This window comes from Sorex araneus, chromosome 4 (genome assembly GCF_027595985.1).
Source record: "Sorex araneus isolate mSorAra2 chromosome 4, mSorAra2.pri, whole genome shotgun sequence".
Lineage (NCBI taxonomy): Eukaryota > Metazoa > Chordata > Mammalia > Eulipotyphla > Soricidae > Sorex > Sorex araneus.
In genome coordinates, this window is record NC_073305.1 from 98,635,512 (window position 1) to 98,654,352 (window position 18,841).

The 18,841-nt window shown below is 36.4% G+C and overlaps 1 protein-coding gene across 1 annotated transcript in view; it reads left to right on the top strand.

Moving 5' to 3' along the window:
• The window catches only part of COL19A1 (collagen type XIX alpha 1 chain), a 383,293-nt gene that overhangs the window by 319,837 nt on the left and 44,615 nt on the right, over nt 1-18,841 (top strand). Inside the window, exons 32-41 of the mRNA XM_004605970.2 lie at nt 2,741-2,818; nt 2,909-2,962; nt 3,361-3,414; nt 9,074-9,127; nt 10,478-10,531; nt 12,897-12,941; nt 14,870-14,920; nt 15,007-15,051; nt 15,470-15,496; nt 18,253-18,306. Of these exons, the coding sequence (XP_004606027.2) occupies nt 2,741-2,818; nt 2,909-2,962; nt 3,361-3,414; nt 9,074-9,127; nt 10,478-10,531; nt 12,897-12,941; nt 14,870-14,920; nt 15,007-15,051; nt 15,470-15,496; nt 18,253-18,306 (516 nt within the window). The remainder of the gene's footprint in view (nt 1-2,740; nt 2,819-2,908; nt 2,963-3,360; nt 3,415-9,073; nt 9,128-10,477; nt 10,532-12,896; nt 12,942-14,869; nt 14,921-15,006; nt 15,052-15,469; nt 15,497-18,252; nt 18,307-18,841) is intronic.

Below are 18,841 nucleotides of genomic sequence, written 5' to 3' on the forward strand. Positions count from 1 at the left end.
ACACTGGTGTAGGGTATGGTGCAGGAATGTATTGTTCATAAACCCTATCATTGAGTTTTATAAAGTATAATCCCTAAAATAAAATTTTCTAAAAAGAAAGCGAATGGTCCAGGTAGAATGTTTCAGGCGAGGACTCTGGGACCTTCTTGGAATAGGGGTGGGAAGATTCTCGGTAGTTGCCTGAAGACACAGCAACAGGCAGCTACACCTGACATCCTCCAACATAGAAACAGCCCAGCTTCAAAACTGAACCTCATCAAACTGCCAAGCTACCAAATTGTTCTAGCTCTGTAGCTCTTGGACCACACGGCCACTCACCTCTAAATTGCATTGTACTGTCAGCCCACTAACAATCTGATGGGAAAGTTACATAGAAAACTATCAAGCTCAAAGAGACTAAACAATCACACAGTAGGCTCAGCTAGCACCGACTATCTCAGAAAATTCTCAATGACTTTGGTAACACCATTGTGACATATAACCATTATCACAAATTGACTCACTGATCTAAGTTTTGACAATTCCATTTGCCTTTGTTCTGTAACAAACAAAAAATTTGTGCTGTAACAAACAATATGTAAATTTGTGCCTGCAAGGGGGTAGTCTGGCATGTGGGTGGAAAACTGGAGACATTGGTGGAAGGAAGGTCACACTGGTAGGATTAGTGGTGGAACAACTGTGTTATAAACAACTTGATAAATCTTGGTGCTAAAGCTAACTGACTTGGGGCTGGAGAGATAGCACAGCGGTAGGGCGTTTGCCTTGCACGCGGCCGACCCGGGTTCTAATCTCAGCATCCCATATGGTCCCCTGAGCACCGCCAGGGATAATTCCTGAGTGAAGGAAGAGCCAGGAGTAACCCCTGTGCATCGCCGGGTATAACCAAAAAAAAAACCAAAAAAAATAAATAAATAAATAAATAAATAAAGCTAACTGACTAAATAAATACAATGGTAAGTGAATGGACTACAAGTGCATGCAATGACATGGATCAGTCTCTCAAATATAAAGAGAATATAATCACTGTATCACTGTTTTTTGGCACCAGTGAAGTCTCATTGTGAGTCTGCTTACTGTTTTTGGTATATTGAATACTCCACGGGTAGCTTGCCAGTCTCTGCCGTGCGGGCAGGATACTCCTGGTAGCTCGCCAGGCTCTCTGAGAGGGACGGAGAAATCAAACCTGGCAAGACAAATGCCCTACCTGCTGTGCTATCACTTCAGCCCGAGAATATAATATTACATTATATTGTAATATAATGTTACATTATATTGTAATAATATATAATCTACGTGTGTATGGTAGCATGCTGTGAAATTCCAGTTATATAATATCTTCTGAAAATTGACAAAAATTAAAAGATAAAGTTTAAAACTGTTGCTGTATGTTGATATGTCACATTAGTATGTCTACAGATACAATAATGTATCCTCTTGATATTTTTTAAAATACAAAAATTTTTTGGTTCTCACAGACATCACTTCATATATGGTTCATATCTCCCTTTAGTCATTACACGCAATTGTTCTACAATCATTTGTCTTTTGACTCCTTTGCCAACACTATAGTTCTGTGAAAAGATGCTAGTGGTAAAATTAGTTTGGAAAATATTTCACACTCTCATCCCCTTTGATATATTGCAGCATTAAGAAGGACCACTATAAATAGAATCCTTTAACTCAGCACTTTTTCGACAAATTGCCTTAGATTTTCTTTATTATTATACAAAATCAATCTTCGAGGGAGCATATTTTTTTAATAAGGTCTATGTAAATATTCTCTGGGTCAAAAATCCTGAATTTGAAGGGTCCTGGACTTTCTTGCCAATTGCTCACCAAGGACAAGTTTCAGTTTCGTTTTCATGCTTGAAGATTCTTCCCTTTGGAGAAAAGGATAGAAGAATAGAGCTTATATTGCCTTACCATCTGTCAACAGTTAAATGAAATTATCTCCTACCACTCAGTGCTCCCTATTCTATTCCTTTCTTGATCATGTTCTTATTATAATGATTAACTTAAAAATAAACCTTGAGACGGCTTTTCACAGACACTTTTCCTTTAGCTATGTGATAAGAAATTTATCTTGTGAGCTCAGACACTTAAATTCAAGCCTTTCCAGATCAGCTAAAGGTTATAGAGAAGGCACTGGAAAGGTAATTCCACTTAGATTTTCTATCTGCACTTGGATTTGACATAGAATTCAAGTCCAAATCACTGAAGTAATAATTTCTCACATGAGTGCTTTCATGGGCAAATAAAATGTGAGTAAACTTTATGATGGTCCTCAACTAATTTTACCTTCAAAAGGCTAAATTCTTTCAGTACAATTCTTTCTTCTATCTTTTCTAACATAATATTAGAAATGAGCTATATAATGTTACTGGTTATCCCAGACTTTATTTCCACTTCCCTCTTTAAATATACAGCTAAACTGAAACTTTACATTCTTGATTGATGTTATTTAATATCCTTTTCTAATCTATTTGGAATTTTTGATGAAAATATCACAATAAGCATGTCATAAAAAGCTCACCAATACCCTAAACCTATATCATTTATTAACTTCATAAGTAGTTTTACCTAATGATAGAAATCTAATGATAACAATCCACATAGCAACCTCATTATCACTCCTAGAGGGCAAAAGTTCAAATATAACTTAGAACTTAAGAAGATCAAACCACACTTTCATAGATTATTTTGATCACTCTGTCAAGAACTTTTTCTTTATGCTCATTAGAACTTCTGCGGCAATTGCCACAAAGGAGAAGAGGGGAGTACTGGTGAGCCTGGAAAATATGATTCTTTAGCTCAGAAGGTAAGAAGATAGACTGAGTAATGGTGGGCTTCATACATTACACATGGTACTTTATCTTCTATTCAGTTCTGTTACTTCTCTGTTTTGTAGGGTGATATAGGGCCACGGGGTCCTCCAGGAATCCCTGGCAGAGAAGGACCAAAGGTAAGGAAATTTCTCCTCAGTGAATTTTCATTGTGATAAAGGAAACTTTTGTGGAGAAGATTTGGGGCCATAGCTAGCAATGCTCAAGGGCTACTCCTGGCTGTATGCCCAGGAATATCTCATAGCGGTGCCACATGTGGCCCCGGGGATGTAACCAGGTTAACTACATCCAAGGCAAGCACGTAACCCCTGTACAATTTCTCTAGCCCAAGAAAAAAACACTTTAACTACACTTTTTCTGGAAATACTTCAGAAAAAATGGTGTGCAAGCCATTTGCATATATCATTTATTTGTTCTTTGATTCTTTTCAAAGCACATGCACCAAGTTATTTTGAGTATCTTATTCCAAAAGAGTACAAAATAATTGAATCACTGACTGAATGTGTTATCTTTTTAGGGAAGCAAAGGAGAACGGGGCTACCCTGGAATACCCGGAGAAAAAGGCGATGAGGTACAAAATTCTTCTCTGTTCATTTTGTTCTACATTGATTCTCTTCACAAGCCTGGGCAGAAGCCCATTGGGTTTTTTCTAGAGCTCCAGTTTAGTGCTAAGACAAACATAAAGACTTCTATAGGTCTTTTAAAATGTTAACATAGGTCAAATTATAATATATTGATGTCTATTAGAAGTGGTCACATTGGTGGATAAGAAATTAAAGTCAAAAATTATATATGTCGTTCTTTTATCTGTTTTCACATAGCAGATAACTATTTCAGCGCTCTCAAAATAAAAACTAGTGGAAAAGATTTTATGAGAAGAATCCAAAGTAGTTTATAGTCTTGAAGGAATGATTGAACAGCCAGGCTAGGGATAAGAGCAGCTTCGGAATTTAGCTAACTTCCTTTAGAACAAGGTGCTTTAATTTCAACGGCCTTGGTTTGTCTGTGCCTGTTCAACTTTCAAACTTAGAGAAAAAAAATTACAGAAGCACTTTAAACTAAATTATAGATAAGTGATAATGAGATTGCTATGTAAAAAAAAGACAATTCGTGAGGTAAAACTACTTGTGAAGCTAATAATATGATGATTTTACTATGAAATCACATCATTTTAAGCATCTATACTATTCGAACTTTTTTAGATCAGCTGCCTACCCCTGGACCAAGGTTCAAAGTCAAATTCACTTTTGAGATGATGGCATAATTTTCTGACTCTCAGCCATGGCCTACTAGGACATCATTCTTTTCCTGCATAATTCGCATTAACTCTTAGAAAAACCAATTAAGATGATGAATTGTTGTTAGTTTAAACAGTTTTGATACTAATAATTCTTAATGAAAGTAAGTAAGCCATCTGGCATATATTAACCTTGATGCTAGAGCAGAAAATCATAACAGTATAAAGTAGATCTGTTTGGGGGATTGGAGTTATATTTCACATTACAAATTATCATCATGTATTATTGCTTTTAATGAATATTGATTCTAGTCTAGAAAACTATGAAAACTGCTTTCTGTTGCAAGTTAGAATACTAAGAGTAAAGAAATTAAAGTTTTATTTTTTGTCATAAAATGACTAGAGGCTGAAGCGCTAGCACATTGGGTAGGATATTTGCCTTGCACGCAGCCGACCCGGGTTCGATTCCCAGCATCCCATATGGTCCCCTGAGCACCACCAGGGGTAATTCCTGAGTGCAGAGCCAGGAGTGACCCCTGTACATCACCGGGTGTGACCCAAAAGGCAAAAAAAAAAGACATTTGTTCAAAAATAACTAGGTTTTTGAAATTTTGCTTGTCATGTTCCACAGAAAATTTCACTACAGTATAAATACAATAACTGATTTGTAAAGACTAAAAGTTTTAGTCTCCCTAATTCAAGAGGTAGTCTATAGAAGCAATTGGCAGGGTAGTTAACAAAAAGATGGAGAAATAACATCGATCCAGACTTAAGTGTCAGTCACTAAGTTAAATTTACTATGATTAATCTTTATTGATTTTACAATATTCTTCATTTGGTAAATCATTATTATTATTCCTTCACAATTTTTGATGTGCTTTTTTTCATGTATTGTTTCTTTTATACTACATATAGAATTTTGTATAACTTTCATTTTAGGAGAATTCTAGCAAGTTCAAAAGGAGAGGCTATCAGTTTTCTCACATAACATTAATTATATCAATAAGCCTAGAGTCACTTGTTGATATAAATCATTCAGCTGAACATTTGTAGGAAATCGGATGATGCATGTTTTCCCTCTTAAAAAGCGGAAAATAGTGATATCATTTGTGTTCTACTTAGTCTCAGATAATACCTGAAATTATTCATTGGTTAGTTAAATCAAATTTTGGCCAAGAGCATATGAATTTCCAATTGATCAATAAACAAATCTGTTTCGATATGTAAAAATGATCTAATTTTACAAAATTTTGAGAATGTTTTGTTCTTTTAATGCAATTTATAGGAAGAGACCCTGTGTCTTTGAAGACTTTTCATTCGTATATTTCATTTCATCTATTTTTAAAAACATAGAAATATGAGTTGCCTGTTTGTTATTATTCTTATGAAAGTAACATTTTCTGCAACTGTTTTTTCACAGTCCAAGGCAGCAACTTGTAAGGCACTAATAAAACACACTCTCATAGAGTGAATTCATACTTGAATTCATGTCTCCCTCCTACAATATTTTAAGATAACAATTGATAAATTAGTCAAGAAAATTATTGTTAGTCATAAAATATGCCACTGGAAAAATAAACACTCTTGGTAGAAAATAAGATAGGATTTGTAACATCACAATAGAGAGGGAAATAACTAGATTCTAATGATCCCTGAATGTCTGTGCAATAAATTTTAATTTGTATTTTAGTTTGGCACTATATGCTAAATTGACTGCCCTACTCTTTAATATGTATTTGTCTTCTTTAATGACCACCTTGTCTTCTAAAATTATCTTATTGCCCTTTATGCAACCATAGTAACTTTTACCTTTACTACAAAATTTCAGCTTTTCAGAGAAAGACTGCTGAGAATGATTTTTTTTTATTTATGGACTGAGGTTTATTTTAAAGTTTAATGTGGTCATCAAAGGTTAATGAGTCCCAAGCTTATAAATTAGACTAACCTAAAGACTCACTCAGCATCTTTAGATTGATTCAGTTTTGAGACTAAAACTAGCAAGAGCAAGTGAATACATACATACATACATTTTTTATACATGTACATATAGAGAGAATTTTATGGAAATGTGAGGATTTCTAGATAAAGCAATTTGTGATATAGCTCCCATAATATCTAGACATTTAGAAGTGCCATTCCCAAGTAAATGCGTTCCCTTTCCACTTATAAACCCATAAACAAGTTAATGGTGGGAGGGAGCCAATAAGTACAACTTGGTAATGAATATTGTCCATACTGCAAAAGTTTGTGCACATGCAAACACACACACACACACACACACACACACACACACACACACACACACACCCTACCTACAATGTTGCCAGTGAGGATACTATCTTGAAGAAAGAGTGTATGTACATTCTTTAACATAAATATACATAATATTTAGCTATTGCCCAATAGTTTTATTATATGAGAAATTTAAGCATGATTAAGATTGTTTTCAGCATTTCTTTTATGTCATATCACCTGAGAAAACTAAAAAACTTGAGGTAACATATGGCATTAGATCACATTTAGAGTTGGCTAGGACTGTAGAAATGTGGTTCTTCATCCCATTGATGTAGAGTACCTGATCCTATAGAACCTTGTACAGAACTCTCATCAATAAATATGCAGTAACTTAACCATATTCACAAAACGTATTCACATTTGCATGTCATACATCTGACAAAGGAATAATATCCAAGTTATATGGAGTATTCACAAAACTCAACAATAACACAATAAAAACAAAAATATCGAAAAACAGGAAGAGGATGGAGCCTGAAAGAGTACAGCAAGTTAGGTGCTTGCCTTGCATGCAGCTGACATGGATGTGATCCCCAGAGTCACATACAATCCCTCTGCTCAGGGATACAGTCAGTAATCCTGGTCAGAGCCAGGAGCAAGCCTTGAACACATCCAAGTAAGCCCCTCCAAACAAAAACAAAGTGGGGAAAACTGCTAAACAGACATTCTTCCAGATACATACAGGTGGCCAACAAACATATGAACTATTACTTGCCATCACTGATTATCAGTTCAATTTAAATAGAAACAACAATAAGATACAACCTTACATCATTTAGAAAAGCATTTACCAAAAAGATTGGAAATAGTTCTGGTTACTGAGAATTTAAACCAGTTCAGTGTCTATCAGAAAAAAAAAATGGAGATATGTCTAAAAATTGAAAAATAGGGACCAATTGATAGTACAGAGTTCTGACTAAGGTCTAATCCCCTGCATGATCACATGATCGCCCCAAGTATGGCGAGGTGCAATCCTGAAGGCCCCCATGCATTGCGAGGCTGGTTCGTGTTGTCCCTGGCATTATGGGGCCTAGGCAGCAACACATCCTCAGGCCCTTCCACTGAGCTATCAGTTGGGTTGGCTGAGAATTCCTGGTGGGAATTTTGGGCATCCTGACCATCATTTCGTCAATCCCTCCAAAATTAAAAAATACAATTGCCATATGACCCTGCAATTCCACTATTTGGTATATATCTCCCAAACACAAAAATCATTAAGTTGAATGATGTATGGATTCTCCCAAACACAAAAATCATTAAGTTGAAGAGATGTATGGATTCCTATATTCATCACAACACTATTTACATAGTTAAGACCTGGAAACAGCCCGATAGAGGATGATTGGATTTTTTTAATGTCATGTGTATATATACACAATGGAATTCCACTCAGTTATAATGAAAGATAAAATCTTATTTTGTTACAACATGGAAAGAGTAGAGAGTGTCACGGTAAGTGAAATAAGACCAAAGGAGAGAGACAAATACTGGGTGAGCACAGGTTTATGTGCTCTATAAAGAAACAAAACAAATGAATAGACCATGGTCAGTGAAAACAAACCCTTAGACTCTACCAATTAAAGTTACCAAGTATGGCTCAACTGAGGACATGGGACAGGGGTGGTAGGGGCAGAGAGCTGTGCTTGAGAGGGTAAGAGCTACAGATGGGGCAGTTGAAGAGTCCTCTGACAGAGGAATTTGGGTGCTAAGATGAGGCATTCCAATCTTTGCATACCATTCCCACGTTTTATAAAATACATGTATATTTTTAAATTTGGGGCATTTTCAGGGGCCACACACCATGGTTTGCAGAACATATGCTCAGAGATCACTCCTGGCATTGTTCAGGGGACCATATAAGGTATCGAACCCAGGTCAGCCACATGCAAGGCAAGTGACTTTTCCGATGTACTTTCACTCTGGTCCCAAAAGTTTGAACACTATGTATAATCCTTTAGCCTTACTTTTTTCTTAGTATCCATAATTTGCTCAAATGTGATTTGATTGTTGTCGAATATTTCACATGATGAATTTTATGTTATCTATTTGATAACATTCTGTTATTGGAATGCTTGATAAAAGAATAGAATTAATCACACACATTACTAGATAATCTTGCTAATTCTTCCTTAAATACATAATTTTATCAGCATCTTAAGCTTTATCCAGTATCATTGGCAATATTCTACAAATCCAAAGAGGGAAAGGAGGGGGAAATTCATTAATTTTTATGCTTCAACCATTAAAGTACTCCAAATTTAAAAACACTGATGGGCCAAATTTCTTATCACAAAATGGCTGGCTAAACTAAACATTATTTCATAAAACACTTTCCATTTTTCTACTAGCTGAATGAAGCATTCGTGTAAGCATGTATTTCTTTGAAGGCATTCTGCCTATCTGAAATCTGTATTTCCATGCTTCAGCTTTGCTGGATTCTTAGTAACGCTGAGTTTGATGGGTTAGTCTGTGAGATCAGAAATGCTCTATAAATCAGCAGGTTATATTTGTTACTGATTCCATGTCATACATAGAATTTTAGCACACCATCCTCACTCTGAACATGGGTATTTGCATATGACCTATATAGTTAATTAGCCGAAAGAGATGTTCAATTTCCAGTAGTGAAAGTACTTGGTTTCACAAAAATGCTTTGTTTCCAATGACAGGTTTTTCTGATGGTAACTCTGTCTTCTAGGGTTTTCAAGGAATCCCAGGCATTCCAGGTGCTCCGGGCCCTGCTGGACCGCCTGTAAGTATTTGAAAATACAGTTTAAGTCACTGTTCATATCCACTAGAATGACACCAGGGGAACTGATTTTTCTCACGGCCTTTTATTCTCTGTGACTCTCTGTAGATATTTCATCTGTGACTGAAAATGTAGACTCATCTAACATTTCAGATTTTTATTTTATTATTATGTGAGGCAGCAGAGGGTGGTCGTGACCTGCCATCAGAATTATACCGGAGTGGAAAGCAGTTTGTGATTAACCTTGTCTGTTTGAGTAGAGCTTTGATGTAAAAGAGCATTCTATGTTTTAGTTACAATTTTGATGTTAACCTTTGCATAGTCACGTGGCTACTTTATTACCCTCTTAATTACCATAAACTGCTCATTTATTTTCTAGAGGGAAATAGGTGAAGGATTATCCAATTATTTTTATTATTTTATTTTCTATTTATGAATTCAAATGTCATCCACTTTAGTGACTTGTATCTTTTTTACTGTCCCTTAAACACAATACCCTGGTCTTTTTGGTTTGAGTCATCTTGTTTTCCTAAAACCAAATAATCTAACCTTGTATGTAAATGGAGCTCAAGAGAAGAATTGTTGTAAATCTACAGAACATGCAGTTAAATATCAACTTCATATTAACAGTTTATTTTAGCATGTTGCATTTTTGTTTGCTAAATCTAATAATAACTTACTCCTTTCAGTTTCTCCAACTCCTCCCTTCTAAGAGGGGTAAATATTATTTCCCATATAAGTAGGAGCTTAGTCATGTTCTTTAATATTTTGAATCACGAATTTGTAATAATGAAATTTTTATCATTCTTACTCTCATAATCATGTCAAACAAACCTGGCTTTTAAGTTGCCACTAAATTAAAAACAGTTGAGAAGGAATCATGAAATTATACCAACTCTAATTTAAAAAAAATAATTAAATTTAAAATTTATTTGCCATTGGTAAAATGCAGATTGCATAACTCTATATGCATTGTTAAGTCTGCCCTGTCTTGAACTATTTAAAATGTTGATCACTACCAAAATTATAGCTCATTTAGGAAGGCGTAATATTATGTAAATTGCCATTTAAACAGCAAGGCTAAATTCTTAAATGTATCAAAAGGTTCCAATTAAGGTCATTAAATGTGGTTGGCCAAGGTGAAAAAGAGACCACAAATACAAATTTTACCCTTGCACAGGCTTATCAGCAGGATACAGCTGCTGTATCAGCCTGAAGAAATATAAGCTTGTAGGACTGATTTAATTAGGATCAAATGACCTTCAAAATGTATCCGTTTTAGCAATGAATTTCCAATACCCTCTGGATATTTAGTTGTTGTTTCTGTAATAAACTTAGTTGTGTGCTTCACAGGGCTTATTAGGAAGAACTGGACATCCAGGTCCTGCAGGAGCAAAAGGTGACAAGGTATGAAGAAAAAATCCCATTGACTGTTTGCATGGAAATTGTGAAAGGGGCAGAGTAAGACCATTTACAGAAAAATTCATAAAAATCAAAGTCTGAAACCAGGCATGCCTTTTTGGAACAGCAATTCTAGACTTAATAGAGCATTGGTCCAAAACATGGATGTGAGTGAATACACGATATTCTCACGATGGGTGGGGTTGAATAAGATACTTGAGCAATATAGCAAACGTGCAGGCTAGATTCAGAATCCTGGGCATCTGGGTCTACCAGAGGACTCAGTGGAGCTTGCTTCTTAAGGAGGTTTCAGGATGGTATTTGCACCAGGGACTTCCACCTGCTGATGATAAGACTCCAGAGAGCATCTGGTTATCAGGACTGGGATTCCGACAACTGAAGAATGCACTGAGAGAACCTTGAAGTTCTGTTTTCCGAAAGTCATAGGGAATTCACCAGTTTGCAAAGTAAGCAAACAGCTTGTTTTGTGGGAAGTCCAATTGATGGGGCAAATGAATTGCTGTGGTAAGGAGGATCAGCTATCTAGAAGTCAAACAATACCACTATAAGGCTTCTTATGCTTAGCAGATCCAGTTTATCCAGACAGAGCTAATAAGTAAATGCAACAAGACTAGAAAAATGAAAATCAAGGGCCCATATAAGCCTCTCAAATAGCTTCCAGCCTAAATTGACTAAAATCCAGTAAAATGACTTCCAGGAGCAAAGGAATGCCACTAATTTGACAAGAAACAATGTGCTTCTTCCAGATAGTCTCAGCACATTTGTTTTTCCTCATGGAATCCCCAGAAGCTAGCCCAACCCTACCAGCCTTAGTAATGTTCTCGCTGGAAATTATTCTGTCAGCGATTTGCCTTTTGAAGTTAACGGGCATTCCACATTGAGATGAGCTTTGGGATATTATCAAAGATGAAAATATGACTTTTAATTGTGCCAATTAAAAAAAAAGCCTTTTCAGTAGGCACATATATTTCCTTCTTCGTTGGTTTATGAGAGCTATGACATAATTCCCTGAAAGACACTGCCAGCACTCAGCAGAAAATGCTGTTTTACAGAGAGTGACACCACCAAAGCAGTCTGGGAAAAGTTACAATATACTGTTGTTCCTCTTTCTCAAATAGAACACAATAAAACATTTGGCAGTACTTTTAATGATAAAGATGCAAGCGAAATTTTTTTTAAGTATGTTGTTTCTGAGGTGACATTGATTTGTAGAATATAACTATTTATATAATTAAGGCACATTATTAACCACATGACACCCACAACCCTCCACCACACACTGTGTCCCACTTTGGAACCTCAGTTCTCTTGTCAAATTTAAATTGTTTTTCATTGGACATAAGAATAAAAAAAAAGCTGATTCCTTGTGCTACTTTAAAATATGGAGAGATTTAAAAGAAATCCTTCATCAAATTTATGGGGGGAAATTCCTTTAGACTTCATGGGCATTAAAATTCAAAATTTTTTTTCCTCCTGGACCTTTTCTTAATTAACCATTTCTTGCCATTGTCCCTGATATTGAGGAATTTAATTTTTTTCCCATGAGGCTATTATTAAAAAAAATCACAGTTACACAGAGAACTGGCTAAGGTTACCCAAGGGACTATAACATCTCAGCTCATTATGAACCAATAAGCATTCCATGCTTTATAAAAATAAAAATGAAACCCACTTTCAGTTTTATACTTAAATTTGTTTTGCACAAATTCCATTTTCAGACAGTTTCTCCTGTAAGTACAATGAGGCTGTTTAAATGATATACAATATTTTCCTGAACAGTGTTGTACCAGGGTTACTTCTGTTCATGAGAGAGGCCTGACTTAGTTATAGAGTCTAATACTAGGAAATGGAAGAAGTATCTCTTCCTGCTGTCAAGGCACAGATTGTGATTTTCTACTATAGTCACATGTGGATGGCCCAAAAGATGAAAGTGGTACAGATGAGACTAAAAGTGGGAACTAACCCAGGACCTTTGTCCCCAAAGCCCCCAAAGCTGGAAGGGTCTCTGCTTTACAATGCTCCCTGGGAGGGCCCCAACCCGCACCCCCCATTAGTAACTAGGGAAGTCTAAGAGCTGGATTTCATAGCTCCATCTGAAAACAAGCTTCATCCCTACAGTTAACACAGTGAGAACCTGAATGAGCATAAGAAGAAGCGTCTACCATTTCTCTGATCTAAAAACCTATTTCCCCAGGTGAAGCAGCGAGCCAAGGCAAATACGATTTTGCGCAATAGAAATGAAAGATGTATGTTGGTTTCAGAGTGTGGCTCTCTAAAGCAAGCATCAGTCTAGGATCATAAACCTGGGCAGCAAGGTTCTGAGCGACTGATTCTGGCCTCTCTCTTTCAGGGCAACGAGGGAGCACCAGGGCAACCCGGTCCACCTGGCCCACCTGTGAGTTGTTACAAGTGTCAAACTGAAATTCACACCACTATTAAGACTTCCAACTCTAAGGCTGGAAAACTCAGTCCCCAAGGCACAGTGCACACATTTTCAACCTCCTGTCTGTGCAGTGTCCCTACGCTGCCCGCAGGAGGTCCGGGTGTTTGTGCCCCAGCTGGACTGTACTTCCTGCTTGGGGCGGCCTGGGAAATTCACTTCCCATGAATGACCCCCATTCAAAGAGAAAAGAGGGGGGAGGGTTGTAACTGTGTTGGGGAGAGACGGGAGGTTGGGGTGCGGGGATCCTTCCCAGATATCTAGTTGGTGGAAAAGAGACACAGAGAACGAGAGAGACAGAGATTCCTCCCAGCAAAGCAAGTTGGAAAAAAATTGGTTTTATACTAGTATCCATGATGTCTGAGACGCAGGGAAATTCTATTATCCAGCTCCTCGGGAGTAAAAGAACAAGAGAAGTTGTTTTCCTGCTTCTGCTCAGAGGGCTGTGTACTTTTATCAGCGCGTTGGTGACGAGGAGCCTTAACTTTCCAACTTTCTGTGGCAAGTCTGCCCTCATGTGGGGCCAGGCTCACATCGCAGCCAGCCAAAAATTCTCTGCCACCTTACTTGGCTGTGACTTTCTGAAGAAAACAGGTTAGAAGTTCATGTACTGCTGCTTGCTTTCGCCATTTCAATGAAAAGATTTTCACTCTATTTTCCTAAGCCTTTTTTTACTTATCTCATCCTCTGACAAGGATTTAGGGCAAAGAGCTCAAGTATTTGAGTCTCAAATACTAAAATGCTCTTTCCTTGGAAGACAGAACATCATGTATAATATGAGATTAAGAAAGGAACCTGTATTTTATAATGGGCTTAAGAAATCTTCCTTTTCCCTTTAAATCCTCCAAAACTATTCATTCACCAATTGAGTCATGAATTAAATCCTGTTTCCTCTGGGGAACCTCCCTGGAAATAAATCTCAGGCAAACGTGCCTGTCATCTCTTTAGGATTTAGTCCACAAAATAATAATAATAATAATAATAATAATAGATATTCAGTGATAGTAAAGTGACTTGGGGAAAAACAAAACAGTTTAATGGAACCATTTTTCTTCCGGTATCTTGAAGATGTGCACAAATCACATTCACTGAGTGCCAGCTGCCTCATTGTCCAAAATCAGTAAAGTGATTGATCATTTCTAAAATTTGGCATCTAAATGTGGAAACCACAAAAAAAAGATAATGCACATTCTTCGGATAAAAGAACCCTACTAAAATTTTGTATACAACTTTGTCTTGCATGCCCAGATACGCCTTTTTCTTTTTTCCAAATCCTCAAATTCATTTTAACTGTTAATTTTTCTGGCACTCTCAAGTCACAGAAAAGTTTTATTAGGACATTCTTGTTTCCTACTGTTCAAAACAATATTTTTTTGTGGAAAGATGCACTCAGGGTTGTGAGTAACATTATCTCCCTCCATTTACCTTTCTGTTTGGTATGAAAAAACATTGGGGGGAAAATTACCTTTCAGTGGCCAATTGTTTCCTAATGGTATCTTCACCCACACTGCCATGTCATAGCCTGCAGGTTTGCTGAAAAACAATGAGCAAAAGCATAAATTAGAGATTCAAATACTGAATTTTAATGAGCAAGTAATACTTTCCTCCAAATGCATTAGTGTCTCATCTGTCACACCGGAGCATTAATCACACACACCCACTGAAAGTATTGGTGTGCTGTATGTGTAGCTAACACTCCTTTCACCTTCTGTCTGTCCCTGCCTTTGACTTCAGATAGTCCCGAAAGGAAGCATCATATTATTTATCTTACAGTATTTACCTTGCTTTCTAAATCAAAATAGGAAAACTAGCATTTGGGAAAAAGAGAAAAGTTAGAAATGTCAGCTTAAAAAGAATAATTCTAAATCTCATTTCTCCTGCAGGGAATACCATTCAGTGAAAGGAATGGGATGAGCAGTTTATATAAAATCCAGGTATTTGCTTCTGTCATTCTGTTAAATTATCTTCCAGTTATAAATTATCATCAATTCTTCACACTTTTCTGTCTTTTCTTTTAAAGGGAGGTGTGAATGTTCCCAGTTATCCAGGACCGCCCGGTCCCCCTGTAAGTTATTAATGTTTGTTACCAAGCACAGTTTAACAGAACAGTCCCTAGGGAAAAATAAAAAGTTCCTGAGTAATATATATTACAATTATAGCCAAAATATTTTGTAGAAGAAAATAAGTAAAAACCAATTATAACACAATTGAGTAAATGTACACAGCCAAAATAAATAAAAATCACATTTTGCATAGTGGAATAACTTTTCAATTATAAAGTTAATAACTAAATATGTATTCAAGCAATCACTATCAATGAAATTCTTATCAACTGATATTCCTTCACATAATTCTTTCAGTTCAAACTAGCAAGAAAAAAAATAAACATTTTTGTGTATATTAAAACAAACTGCACAAAACTGTTTTATATTTTATCATTTTACTCATTATTTTAAAAATGACTTTACATGTTTTTCTTATAGGGTCCAAAAGGTGATCCTGGCCCAGTGGTATGTATGTTTCCACAGTTCATGCTCTTTAGAAAATAGGCCATTATTAAAGCTTGAAAGAACATCCAGCCAACATAGTATGGTCAGCTGTCAACTGTCATCCCATTGCTCATCGATTTGTTCGAGCGGGCACCAGTAACATCTCTCATTGAGAGAGACGTTACTGTGTTTGGCATATCGAATGTGCCACGGGTAGTTTGCCAGGTTCTGCCGTGCAGGCGCGATACTCTCAGTAGCTTGCCTTGCTCTCCTAGAGGGTCGGAGGAATCGAACACGGGCCAGCCTCGTGAAAGGCAAACTCCCTACCACTATGCTATCGCTCTAGCCCCCAGCCACCATAATGCTCTTAAATTTATCTTAGTGTGCATCATTTAGCATATTGGAGGCAGCAGACAAGCCACCAATGTCATGCCAGCAATGCCTTCTTCATTTTAAAGATGTAGCAACTCTGATGTTGTCAAATGCCCTTGACATTTGTTTCCTTCTGCACTGGGAAGGCATATGTAACTCATAACAAATGGGAACTTCCTCTGATAGCACTCTTTGGATGATTGATTTTGCTTTAAGTTACAGTGTAGAAGAGAAATACTTACTGGAAAGGAAATTTCTTATTTGTATGGTTAGTCTGTCTGCCAGACCAAAATAAAGGGGTAGTTAGCTTGCCTTGAACATCATAAGAGCTCTAGGAGATAAAATGTGCTGTCATAAATCTGCTCATTAGTAGGGAGCCAGGCTGGAGCGATAGCACAGTGGTTGGGCGTTCGTCTTTCGCCAGGGGCTGACCCGTGTTCGATTCCTTTGCCCCTCTCGGAGAGCCCGGCAAGCTACTGAGAGTATCTCGCCCGCTCAGCAGAGCCTGGCAAGCTACTCGTGGCGTATTGGATATGACAAAAACAGTAACAATAAGTCTCACAATGAGAGACGTTACTGGTGCCCGCTCGAGCAAATGGGATGATAGTGACAGTGACAGTAGGGAGCCATGTTGGCACCATAGTCGGAGTGGCCACCCAAAGGACCAAAGGATGAAATTGTTCTCAAGCATCTCAACCATGGAGCTTCATTGTACAAGTTATGTCGAGTATAGTTAGATTCTCTTTATTCCTTGACAAGATTTTCTTTCATTATCTCTTCAGGAATATGTTTTATTCTTCATATTTCACTCATATTGTTTTAACCTTTGTTTTATAACCTTTGTTTCAAGTTTATGTAAACTTGAAATGTAGATATCACAGAAACTAAAATAAAATTGCAAAGCACTTTTCACTGCCCAGTCAGGAAAATTTAAGGCCCTTTAATTACCGTACTGTTTGGTGGAATAAATACATAAATTTTAACAAGCAAAAGGAAAACCCAAATAGAAAAACCCTGTGTCAAAATGTTTTCAAGGAAGCATTTACAATCTTATTTTTTGTTGTGGCTTCATATACTGAAAATAATTAATTAAAAAAAAATAATTAATTAAATATTTAATTTTACCTACTTACAAACAAATATTAATTGGTTGAACACTTTCCTCTACCCTAAGTATTACTGACAATATAAACAAAAGGGATTGAAGTGTATATTTCCTTTATTAATAACCCAGGACCTCTTTTACAGAGCACTATGCAGAATAGAATCCAATTTTTTTCTGATTAAAAGAATATGCGAGGGGTTAGAGAGATAGTAGGTAAGCTATTTGCCTTGCACACAACTGGTCCAGATTTGATACCTGGTACCACGTATAGTTTTATGAGCACCACCAGGAGTGATCTCTGAGCACAGAGCTGGGAGTAAGCCCTGAGCACTGCCAAGTGTGACTCAGCCCTCCCTTCAAATAAGAGAAAAGATTTCTGAGTCGCAAAATGTGTCAGATCATCAGACCTTATTCCAGTCATTAAATAGTCAGTAATAAGGACTCTAGAAAAAAATAATAGTGAATGAGTTCACTATTATTTTTGAAACATATTCATGCCAAAATTCATTTGCACAATGAATTTTTCTCTGTGATTATGTAAAACATTCAGCATCCCAAGAAAATATTTGAAATTAACATTAGTTCATTAACAAGAAAGTATCAAACAGCTGCTTATTTTTTCTCCTTGATTTAAAAGTCCTGTTGTTTATTTGTTCAAAGTTAGAAACTTCCTTTCCCATAACTTTTAAAACTGTAATCTTTGAGGATATATATTATATATATGCTAAATATGTAAATGAAACATTTAATGAAAACACTTGCCTATCTCCCATCAGTGGTTCTCAGCAATATCTTTTAGAATCATTGGAAATACTGCTTCTGAAGCCATCCATTGAAGCAGTCCAGCACAGAGAATATTAGAGTAATTAATTTTGCTTTAGATTTCCATTTTAATCAGAAATGATAGTGCATAGTATTGTTTTCTGGCAATCTAGAAGCCTTGGTAACTCACAAATTGGCAGACTTTAATAAAGTTTAGTCTTTTCTTCTAATTTTTATTGAAATTGGAATTATCACTGATTAGAGAAAGTCACCTGACCTGAATGGATTCTTAATCAAAATGAAAATAATTAAAAAATATTCTCATACTTCTTTAGGGAGTAGCTTTATTTTCAAAATTATTTCCAAACACTAAATGCAAGAATACAAAAAAGTTGAAAATAAATCATACCATGTATTTCCTAAATTGCCAGTGTTTGAGGAAGTAATTGGGGGTGGGGGGTGATGTTTGCTTTTAAAACCAATGTTTTAAAAACATTTGGATCATAATTCCTGCATTTCTTATATTAATATTTAACAGGGAGAACCTGGTGCAATGGGGTTACCAGGACTAGAAGGATTTCCAGGTATCAAGGTAGGTATAGATGTTAGAAATTATTCAGTGTTCAATGATTTAGTATTTTAAAAAATGTTTGCTAACATATACTCTTGGATCAGGAACAGTTTAGGTTTGGAGATATATAAAGGAGCAAAACAGACCAAAATCTCTGTCCTCATGTATTATATTCTAAGAAGCATTTATATAAAATAAATGAATAAATAGCATTATAATTGCTATGGAATGAAAACATAAAATGAGTCAAGGAACATCAGGAGTGCTGAAGGGCGGAATGGTGATGGCTAAGAGGGTCGTCTAAGAAGGCAAAATCTGCACAGACTTAAAGCAGTGAGTGGAGTTAACCAAGACAACCTCAAGTTTGAAGGAAGAGTGTTCTAAGAGAGATAGATGAGATCTAGTAAGAATTTGGTAATGCCAAGTAAATGTATTATACTCTGGTTGAAATTTGCTGTGTTCCGATATGCATCACACACACAAATCATTATGCACTATGTGAAGTGGCATGGATGGTGGAGATGATTTCACTATGTACAGCAATTCATTAAATCAT